General features: G+C 37.7%; 1 protein-coding gene across 10 annotated transcripts in view; it reads left to right on the forward strand.

The window, feature by feature from the left end:
• The window catches only part of LOC134211633 (protein MTSS 2), a 160052-nt gene that overhangs the window by 35144 nt on the left and 112654 nt on the right, over nucleotides 1–12254 (forward strand). For all 10 annotated transcript variants that reach the window (XR_009979059.1, XM_062688701.1, XM_062688708.1 and 7 more), the window contains one exon: nucleotides 3662–4283. Coding sequence is in view for 9 of the 10 variants with exons in the window: in XM_062688701.1 (XP_062544685.1) it covers nucleotides 4158–4283 (126 nt within the window). In the remaining variant the exon portion in view is untranslated. The remainder of the gene's footprint in view (nucleotides 1–3661; nucleotides 4284–12254) is intronic.

Below are 12254 nucleotides of genomic sequence, written 5' to 3' on the forward strand. Positions count from 1 at the left end.
CGAACCTGAAAGAGCAGCTGTATTATCGTATGGTGCGTGAGTGGTGCTGGATTGCAAACATACAGACGAACACAGCCCAAGAAAGCCAGAGGAAATCAAGAGCAAGTTTTTCAAGAAGCGGTTCTCTTCGTTCGGTTTTTTTTTAATACCAGAAGACGATGGTCATCACACTCGACTCAGATGGCGCACGAATGCATGTTGGCAGGTTTGCCTACTTACAGCCTAATAAGTATGAATGGAGGACGAATGGATGAATGGGCGGTGATGATGGCCTCTCGTTTCTTCCGTGAAATACGCTTGAAATTGAGTCATAACGGATTCTTGTCGTTTAGTATCTTGCATTGTCGTACATTTAAGACGGCCCGTCCGGCGGTTACAGTTACGTACAGCATTTCACAATGCTCACTGTTTCGGATTTTAATAACACTGGCTTAACCGGTATGGCAGATGGAGTCCGGTTGCTTTCAGTAGCCAATGCCCAAAATAATGGGGACTATGAAATGATGACTTCTTGATTGCGGATTATGACAACGGAACAAGCACAGCTTTGGGAAGCGGGATGCAAATTCAAATAGAGACGGGTATAGTTGGTTTTCAGTTCAAGAATTTATGGGTTAATCCGCTAATTTGGTTTGAGTGTAAGCATGCTGTAGCTTGTTTAGTAGTTTGATTTTAATTATAGTGAAGATTCTTTTTTCGTTTTCTGAGACTAGGCAATAGGCATATGCTATAACTCGTATCTACACTTAGAATTTTATTTTCCAATGAATGAGTACTTTTTTCTCCTACACTAAATGTTTCATGATCTCTCCAAAACTGGAATAATGCGAGGAATCATCCAACAAATCAATTATTATTAAGTGACAACTAGTCGTCTCCACGAAACAAAAGACTTAATGCCCAAGTAGCAATTTTCATGCTCAATTTCTAATTAATCTTCTAAAAAAGCTTCGAACGTCAAACGCCTAAATTAAACTTATGAACTGCTCTATGGTTAAAATGAAGAGCCTAATATGCCATATAAGAAATTCACAATTTTCCATCGTATTGTGGCCAACTGAATAATCCCGATAAGATCATTAACATTGCAAAGAGTTTAACACGTTTCCTGGCGAAATTCATGATTGCCATATTGAAATTCAGAAACATTTTCACTGACTTGAAAATGGTTCTCAGTTACAATATGGCAATCATGAATTTCGCCAGGAAACGTGTTAAACTCTCTGCAATACGCCAGAGAACAGGTTTTAAAAATCTTCTATGAAATCTACCTGATCGAAACAAAATGTTGAATGATATGTTAAGAATATGCTTCTGAACAAAAATTTAGAGTCTACACGTTTGGAAGCCTCCATTCGAAAGACATAAAAAAAAATTGTCGGAAGGCTCAGTTGCTTCGATGCTAGAGGATTGGAAGCATCCTTCTACGCTTCTCGAAAGTCTTCTTCTAAGTAGCTCGGAGGACTCCTTTCAAGAGGATCAGAGGACTTCTTTCAAGATGATCGGAGGACTCCTTTCCAAAGGCTGTGAAACCTCCTTTCAAAAGGTTCGGAAACCTACTTTCAGACAGTTCACTGATAATAATTGTTATTCTTTCGAGAGTCGCACGTCGCGTTTGCTCTGGCCGGTACCTTAGACATCGGAGTTTGTCGCACCAATGGCAGTGATGTTTTGGGAATAATAAGATCATTCATAATTAGGATAGTTTTGATCACAATTAAATCATTCGCCTTTAAGTGCCGTTTAGTACCTCGCATGTGAGCTTTACTCATTAAATTTTATAACGCACGAGAAAGACATCATCACCACAAAATAGTTTAATCTGTTTTTCTACTCCATTCCAATTTTGATGTTTTGACCGGAAATAGTTATAATCAATCCATCAAAGAAAATTCAATCTCATTGTAAACAGTATAATTTCCTAATGCGATAAAAAGTGGGTATGGAAGTATTCCATCAAGTTGCCTACTGTCCATAGTGCAACCTTGTCAAAACTATGTCATTGTATTCAAGCAAACGGATCGCTTTGGCCTTTGGGCAATAAGTTCTCATCCGTTTCTTACAGTTTGCCCTTGCATCGTATATTTTCGATGGCTCCTTGACTGCCTTCATTTACAGTCGTTCAAGTCGAATAGCTGAGATGCTCACCGTGCTGAACTAAGGGGTCGCTCAAAAACAACTTCTGAGGTTTTTGGAGGAGGGGGTTTAATATTTGGGGACAGTACATGTACTAGATATACGAAAAAGCGTGACACACAGGGAGGATGAGGTTGAAAAATCCCAAAAAAAAGCGGACGTCATATTTGAATCGCCCCCAACAATGTGCATCAGGTGGAAAACGTACAAAGTTCGATTGGGTAATGGTTATTTTTAATTAGTTTTAAACTGGTTCAACCACGCGCAGTGATGCGAATTACAAGGATAATATAAATTAAAAGAATTCCGGTAATTATACCACATCCATAGCAGCATTATTGACTGCTAGCTTGTTTCGTCTGTAAACGCAGGGGCAGCTCCGTTTTGGCACACTCCTCCATCACAATGCCTTGCAGTTGTTTCGTGATCGGTTTGCATGATTGTTATTTTCTTACCGAACACCTACCTTCTCGTTTGCTTTATCTGCCAGTATTGATCTGCCTATGCATAGCAAAAAAAAAACGAGAGCACTGGATTCCACCGAGTGAATAGGTGTTGCAATTTTCTTGCGCTAAGCTCCTCAGTAATTGTGAGATGCTAGCCCGAGATGCTTAATTTACGACTGCTATTTTTTCCACTATTTTCTCATCGACTATCATGTTTCACCATTGTTGAATTACTGTTTGCATCGACCATATGATAATATAGTCTTATTATATTCGACATCGAACAGAAAATATTTAAAGTTTTATTTTTTTTTAAATGAGTAAAAGGCATGTATACATGCACATATCAATAGAAAGGTTTTACTTCCTGCTCCTTAGAACAGCTGTGAAAACTACAATAAAATTTGTTGTTATCCTCAAAATTGATTAATCCATAATAGGAACGCATGCACCAGTTGTGGCACTATTCTTAATTTTGGTTCCTTATTTGGCAAATCCCATTGTTTTCTTATGGGACTGGCCAAATAGGGACCACTAGTGCGACAACTGGTGCAAAGGACGTCAAAAATTAAGCAAAATCAATTTTTACAATTATGCTTTGCTTGTTTTGGAGGAAATCAAAGGTGTTATCGTATCATATGAATATGCTTTATCGATATGAACTTGGTTTGTGGTGATTTGATTGGTCATTTGGCATATAAAGCACTAGTGCGACAACTGGTGCTATAGCCTCAACTGGTACACCTAGCCTATATCAAAAAATTTGTTTCAGACAGCGCAGATTATGCAGCGGTGGATATTTCTACCATTTACCTTATTTGACCCTGTATTTCAATCAGCAGTCAGCGCCGTTGTTACATTTTTTGTGAATGCCAAAAAGTCATTCAGATCTTGTATTTGGTAAGACCTGTAAGACAAAATGGTGGCAGAATTGATAGACATTTTCTATTTTACCAACTATTGTTAGACTATTTGTTAGAACTATTTTTAGTGTATTTCCTCCAAATGCATAGTATATTTAAATGCTGTCAAAATAAAATAATTAAATTAAAACAATCCTTTGTTTTTTTTCTTTTTAGGAAATCATAATATCATCTGTGCATATCATTTGACAACGTGGTATTGTTTTGATCAATCGAGTGTAACTATTGCATCGTCGCCGGCGAATTTCAATCAGTAGAGGATTTTACCTGCGATTTGGAAAATAAGAGACCAGCTGTGCCGAACGGAGTGAAAATCGAAGAGAAAGTGTGAAAACAAACATACGTCTTTTTTTAGACGGCGTTCGGCCGTTAGCGTGGTGCAGTGTACGGTGGATAATGAGTGGTAAAAGCAGCGCCCAGAATTGGTGAACTAGACGAAGAAGATGGAAAATGTCGATAGTTTCCTATCAGGTCTTATTAAAATCGTGCTTCGCGACGCGAGCGTGGAAGAAATAGGGCTTTAATCGATTTTTCGCGGTATATTTATCAGCTTTACGAAGAAAATAGTTCATACCGAATTGCAGAGCTCCCATCACTGAAGTGCTTTCGATACTGAGAAGACTGTTTTAGATCGCCTTCTCGGCCGAGAGAAATGCACTCGAGCATTAGCATACATAAACAAACACACATACTTGAAAACATGGATATTGGGATGGAGCGCAACGAGGGAGGTGCCACGATTGGCACCCTTTTCCAGCACATTGTCAACGACATGAAGGTAAGTGGCTCAATGTGCCTATTTTTCTCTGCCCCTATTTATCAAAAACCATCGCTCAAACGGAAGACTCAGATGAAAATTGATATTATTTTCATGTGTTTTGTTCATTACCGAAGCATACATTTTGTTTAGTATTCGCCTTTTAAGCATGGCTCTCTATATCAAACATTTTATTGCACATTTTCCATAATTATAACCAGAACCATAAAATAATGGAAGAAAATGAAAGAATTGTAAAATGTCATAATTTTTAATATGATTGTATTCGTAGAAGTTACGTAGAAATTACAATCATTATAATCATAATATTAGTTTTATTCATCTATCTATCTATCTATCTTCTCTATATATATAAAACTCAATGTTTGTATGTTCGTATGTATGTTTGTATGTATGTTCCAGCATAACTTCTGAACCCATTTACCGATTTTTACCAAATTTGGAACACACATTCATTATCTTAAGGAGACGACGATAGGGAAGTTAAGCATGCTCTTTAGAAAAGGGGGATGGGGGGTATTGCTTAGTTGTAGATCAACTCAGTGTAAATTCTGAACCCCTTGGCCGATTTCAACCAAATTTGATACACAGATTCTTTATCTTAAGGAGGGGACTATAGGAGGGTCAAGCATGCTTTTTGGAAAAGGGGGAGGGGGAAGTGGGAGGTGTATTGCTTAGTTATCGATCAACTCAGTGTAAATTCTGAACCCCTTGGCCGATTTCACACAAATTCTTTATCACAAGGAGACGACGATAGGAGGTTAGGGATGCTCTTTACAAAAGAGGGAGGGTATGGGGAGAGGGGTATTGTTTAACAATCGATCAACTCAATGTAAATCCTGAGCCTCATGACCGATTTGAACCAAATTTGTATCAAATATTGTCTGTCCTAAGGAAGCGATTTTAGTGGATGTGGTTAAGCCATTTTAGAAGGGGGAGGGTGAGGAAGAGGGGTATTGTTTAGTTATCGATCAATTCAGCATGACTTCTGAACCCATTTATCGATGTCCACCAAATTTAGAACCCATATTATCTGTCTAAGAAAGACTATATCAGACTGGGTAGGAGTACCATAGCTAAATGAGAGAGAGGGTATATTTATTGAACGAACAGTTTAGTATACCTTTTTATCGCATAGGTCAATTCAAACCAAGCACGTAAGCACGTAATCTCTACCCAAAGGAAACTATTATAGAGAGGCTGGAAAGGATTTTTGGAATGGGAGGGGTGGTATTGGGATCGACCCGTAATGTTGGGTAGACACCTTTGCGTGGTGTGTTACGGGGTAAGATCTACCATGACGGTTACATTGCCAGCTACAGGCAAATCCTGACCCAACGATTACCTTCCTCATTATCCAACTCCGTGGTACTTATGAGGGTGTCGCTAAGTCGGTGGCCTACTACATCAACACTTCCTTCCTCTCCCTAGTTACGGTGAAGATGGGCGTGGCCAGGAGTAGTAATCCTCATGCTTTTGTTATTTTTGTTTAAGACTGAAATCAAGGACCACTCCCCTTCTTGATTTCTGATAGCATTCTAGATAAGGATCTCAAAAGTAAAACATGAGTATCACTAGTGTCCAATCTACGAATTACACCGTAACAATGCTAATGCTAATGGGAGGGGTGGTATTGGGATTGGGTATTGTTTAGAAAACGACTTAATTTAAAATGCCTCTTATTTAGTACATCCGAGGTTCTTTGACATTGTACAATGCTCCGAAAACAAATTGCCCGAATTCCTTAAAAATAGCTAATCCTCGACAATAACATTTTCCCGGTAATAACATTTCCAAAAAAATGACTAACAAAAATGATATTTCCCGAAAATGATACTTCCCGAAACACATATCCCAGAATATGACACTTCCCTGAAAATGACATATCCCCAGGGCTGGTAGCAAGTCACTTTTTAGTGACTTGGTCACTATTTTGAGCCTAGTCACTAAAAAGTCACTATTTGCATCCAAAAGTCACTAAAGTCACTATTTTTCGGAAAATGGTCACTAAAGTCACTATTTTAGCACCACACCGTTTGTAGAAAAAGTTCAAAATAAAAATCATTTGTACCTACCATTATCATCAACCAAATCAAATGTAAATCTGTTAGCAAAGTATATAAGAAAAATTGCTCCAAGGCCGTCTTATGAAAGGTAGAGTGGGTTCGAACCATGGACTTCGGGATCGAGAGGCCTGTATGCAGACCACACACCGAAGCTTGGGCATACGTTTAGGCAACGCCGTATATAAAGCGCAGAATTTTCACGAATACGAGGATTTCGCGATTTTCGCGGTTTTAACTGTTCTCGCGGATTTACATAACGGTTTTGATACTTCGCGCGGATTTAGTTCTGGGTGGAAATTAAATAAATAAGGAGCGTAGGGTTTTGTTTTCGATAGCAAAATGTCGTTGAGAAGGGACTCCACATTTAAAGTCTATGCTTACCCATTTATTTTGGATATTTCCAGCATTATTTCAAGCATTTTTTAACAAGCATTATAAGGGTAAGAATTTCACTTGTTGTCATTTTTCATCGTTTCTGAATATCTATTTTTTTGTCACGTCAATTTTGACATAATTCCGAGATATTTCTTAGTTTCTGATTGATTAACCCCTCTACGACGAACCACACAGCACGATATTGTCGGCGTAGCACCACGACAGCATATGGTTTAGTGTAACAACTTGTAACTCATTATCTGCTCCCGTGACGCTGAGTAAATGCCATTAAGTGGTGTGTTACGGAATAAAGTTTACCATGGTCTTATTGCTAGCCTCTGGATGTCCCAACGAATACCTTTCTCAATGTCCAACTTCGTGGTATTTATGATGGTTTCGTTAAGTCGGTTGCCCCTGCTAAGAACCATCCTCTCCCTAGTTACGATGAAGATGCACACGGCAAGCAGTGGCAATCCTCATGATTTTGTAATTTTTGTCTTCTCTTGATTTCTGATATGATTTTAATAAGGATTTAAAAAAAAAACATGATATCCCTAGTTTCCGATCTACTACGAGTTACACAGTGATAATACGAATGCAACTCAGCTCATTACCTGGTTAATACTTCAAACAAAAGTCACTATTTGGTCACTTTTTCTGTTTCTGAAAGTCACTATTTGGTCACTTTTTTCGTCATCGTTGGTCACTAAGTCACTATTTTGAACGGTATTTATCGCTACCAGCCCTGCATATCCCTGAATGACATATCCCAGGCCATTAACATAACACTATTTGGCCTAAGGTCATTCGACATGAAGGACATTTGGAATAATTATGAACAGCATCAGAAAAATCTTGCATAGAAAGCAAGCATTTGCTGGGTATAAAACAATGATAATTGTTGTTTATCGGAATAATGCGATGCCCAGTGAAAAGCATTAATGTGTTTCCTTCTGAATGGTGGATGTGATTGCTTCTTTAAAAGTAGGCTTTTGACCGGAATAAGGCAATAGTGTGTGTGATCCCTTCTTTAAAAATGTGCGTTGCTCGGAATATGGCATCGATGGATGTTTTTCCTTCTTTAGAAATAGACGTTTGCCCGGAATACGACCTTTCAAACCCACGATCCTTTCTTCAAAATCAGTCAATGTTTCCAAAAGCCTTCTTTTAATCAAATGATAAAGTATGAATAAGTAAACACAGTTACCCTGTTGACCAATTGGTTTTATCATTTTCCGATTGTAAAAGAAAACTGCAAAGCAAACTGGCAATTCCGTACAAGGCCGGGTACATAAAGCTAGTATTAATCTAAAACACTATAGTGCCTTTTTTTACTTTGTCGAACGGAGTGATTTCAAAGTAATACAAAACCTCTTAGGTAATTAGTGTTCATATCCTACTACACCCGGTTCTTTTTTTACACGGGTGGGTTTTAGTTGATTACGACCTTTAGCGTTGATGAAACTATGAGTTAACCCCATGAAAAAATTCACAAAATATCAAAGAAAATTCAGGTGGTATTTAAAAACCTGTGAGAAATTAAGTTAACCGGAAAATTAAAGAATACCAACCGTGTAAAAAAAATATTGAGTGTATATAGTAATTTGTATGTAGTCAGAGTCTTACTCATGTGCCAACAACTTTTCATAGAAGCTGAATTGTGAATGGTTTGTATGGTAGGCTCGTATTACTGTATTTTGTTTACAACTTCGTGGAACAGTTTGATGCTTTAATTCCATGGCGCCAATTACACTAACTCATATTAAATGATTGAAATTTTCTATCATTTAATATAATAAGTGATACTAGCAATTTCACGCTGTGAATATGAGATCTTCTAACATTGCACAATTTGACGAAATTATAGCAAAAACATCACGTTAAAAGTTCATCATACAACAATAAAAATCAGCTTCTGGAATGAGTTGTTGACAAATGAGTCATACTCTGAATAAACGAGCATATTCGCCTAAGGCGCTCATCGTGACTCTAATCAGTCTATGTTTTCCTTAATAAAGAATATAAAATCCTCTCTCTTTTTCTCTTTTCTTCGGCATTATATTCTCCATTGGAACATTGCCACCTCTCAGCTTAGTGTTCAGCACTTCAGCACTTCCACAGTTATTAACTGCGAGATTTCGAAGCCAAGTTACCATTTTTGCATTCGTACCGTTGTGACTCAACTCCCGAACATGACTCATAATTCGAACACTCGCATTTAAATGTACATTTCAACCTTTGTTTGTAATCTGTAATGAATCCTTTTATAATCTTAGTCTTCCTTACGAAAAACCGATGAAGTTTAGGCTTTAGAGCGGTAAAATGTCAGTGTTCGGAATTTGAGTCAAACCGGTATATCATGAGGCTAACAGGAGGATTATTTTATGGCCAGAGAAGTCGAGAAAATTTTCAATCCAAAAATGTCCTAAACCGGATCGGCCTCCCTCAGCATGGTCTTGCTTTGTAGCCGCGCATCTTACCGCACGGCTAAGGAGGGCTCCTATGTATAACCCATGCAACGATAATCCATGTTTGTGAACCATGTTGTAAAGAATGCAAATACCTCTAAATAACGCACTGTTCCATAATTTTCCGAACGGGTGCACAATGTGCAAGCCTCCCTAGTCGAAAATTCAAAAAAGGACACACATAAAATTGGGTCTTTTACGTTGGGCCTTACTTATTTTGTTCTCCACGACACGTTCTGTTTTTATCGATTATCCCATTCATCACACCGTCGCACGTTGTCAGCAGCCAGCATCGCTCCGCACCCTCGAGGACGGATGGCAATATGCTCGGTCACTGTTGCCAAAAAACTGGCACGTCTTGTGTTCATCTATGTGCTAAAGATGTAGAATGTTTTTTCCTGGCGTGTCCGTGGCTAATAAATAAGCGTATAGGTCTATACCCGTGTATGTACGATCATTCCGCATTAGAATGGCTAGTTCCCAACTTCAGCTTGTTCTTGTGCTTGACTCTGACATAACACGGGGAACTTATCAGAGGATGTTGGCTTGTGGTTGTGCTTCGTATATATTGACATGTGTGTGGGGCCGCTTTTATTTCAGTGCATTTCCGCCAGGCAAACCGACACAAATTTAATAAGAACGGATAAATAGAACACGTACGTGCTGATTATAATCTGTGTCCTAACTAGCTAAAGAGAAGGATCTTTCTGGCGGCACTCCTATTATCGCCTTCAAAGTTTATTTCGGAGTTTGACTTATTTGCCAATAAGTCATTTCAGACGCATTGAATCTTATAGATGCCGAGGAAATCAACAGCAAAATTGTTCTCGCATCATTTTACAGATATTTTTTTGTGATATCCTCATTGTTTTAATATCAATACTAAAAGAAATTCTGTAAAATGATTACAAACAGCTAGAAATCTGCAAATAAACTACCTTTGTTAAAACTACACGTAAAAAAATAACCTTATATGTTATGGCAAATAACCATTCGAAAATACTTATACTCTTCATTATGCCACCTAATGAATGATCCCATATCAAAAAGCTAATAACATTCATAAGTTAATGAAACGTATAAGTTTCCGAATGTATGTGACTAATACGATGTATAAGTTTTTTCTTAAACATGTCATTAAGCGCCTGCTTTGGCGAAAAAGTATTAGAAATATTATTAATAAACAACATTAATTTTTTTTACGTGTAGGATGATGATTTCTTGGCTTCAGAAAGTGTGTTCTATTGCTGAATATTTAAATTACAACAATTAACTTTCTCATTGCTCTAATACACATGAAATAAAGCCAAACTGTTAGAAAAATTGATAATTCGTGAAAAAATTGGAAGTAATGTGAAGAATGTTGTTTTGAACTAAAATATCATGAGAAGATCAAGTTATGCTATTTGTAAGATTGTAAAAAGTGATCAACATCATGTGTCATTAGTTTGTTCTTATCCATAGCATTTCTTGATATTTAAATGATGTTTCGGTGCAAATTTTTGATATTGTTATTCTATTCATGGCTTCTGCCCGGGGTTATCCAAATATGCACTGTCACAAAATGTTGTAACCACTCCCCCCCCCCTTACATTATGGACATCATTTTTAAAACGACCCCTTACTTTCAATTCTTTCGAAGCAAACATTTTGTGATGCCGTAGGGACAGATTCGCACCAGTGCACAATAGAACAGCCCCATTAGGGTGGCTCAGATTAGTATGGGAAAAACTTTTTTCAACTTTTTTGATGGGCCGCCCTCTTATTCGGTTCTATTTGATGCCCTGATGCTCTGGACAAAATTTCAGCCAAATCGGCCAACGTTTGGGCGGTGCTAAACTCGTTGGAAGTTTATATGCAAAAATGTATGCAGAAACATCCAAAAACAGTGAATTGCAGTTGGACGGCACAACTTACGATGAAGAATTATGATACTCATTCAGATCTTGAAGAATTTAATACAGAATGGTATGCAGAAAACCGCGAGAAGATTAGAGTTTGCCCGGCTAAGTTATTAGCATTTCTCTGAAGTGAGGTTTGAGCAAATTTCGTTTCTTTTACCTTTGAAAAGAAATAAATTCACCCCTACAACACTCCAGTAAAATGCTAATATCTTTGCCTAATAAGCTCTAATCTCCTCGCGGTTTTCAGCATAACATTCTGTATTTAATTCTACAAAAGCTGAATGAGTATCATGATTCTTGATCGTAAATTGTGCCGTCCAACTGCAAATCACTGTTTTTGGATGTTTCTGCATACATTTTTCCATATAAACTTCCAACGAGTTTAGCACCGCCCAAACTTTGACCGATTTGGCTGAAATTTTGTCCAGAGCATCAGGGCATCAAATAGAACCGATTAAAAGGGCGGCCCATCAAAAAATTTGAAAAAGTGCATTTTGAGCCACCCTAAGCCCCATATAAAGGAGTGGCCAAAACTTTTAATAGCGTAGCATAGCATATCTGACCGCACACTATCCTGGGTTGGCTGTCGATAGGGACGTTAGATGCGCCAGAAAAACAGCTTGGGGCTTGGCATGTTTTTCATTCAACGATCCCTTTGTTCAACACCTGGCCAGGTCCTTACGATCAATGGGATTTGGTTGGGAAGTGTTGATTAGATACCTACTTAAGAAGATGCGGAGAACTCGCGCGACCTTCATAGGTATCTGGAGTCGGAGTTTGGATGGGTTATTAAGGGGTGCTTTTCTTGGCGAAAAAGCGTAAATATTATATTTTTGTTGGTATTGACATTGTAAAAGGTGATGTTTTGTTCTTGAATGTAATATGAATAAATAGATTTTGGCAAAACAATTGCATTTTGCAATCTGCAGCATATTTCTGAAATAATTAATTGTAGTAATATTAGACTTTGTAGTGTGATGCTGCTTCAGAATCTTCGTCAGAACCCAATGTTTCTGAAAGTGAAGATCAATAATTGTCATTTGGTTAAGTAAATCGTTTATAACAAGATGATTGTTTATAAATGTTTATGCGAGATTATTTAAAATATATGGAGCTCCGTGGTAATATAAGAAAATGTATGGAAATATTAAGAATAAT

Source organism: Armigeres subalbatus, chromosome 2 (assembly GCF_024139115.2).
Source record: "Armigeres subalbatus isolate Guangzhou_Male chromosome 2, GZ_Asu_2, whole genome shotgun sequence".
NCBI classification, from domain to species: Eukaryota; Metazoa; Arthropoda; class Insecta; order Diptera; family Culicidae; genus Armigeres; species Armigeres subalbatus.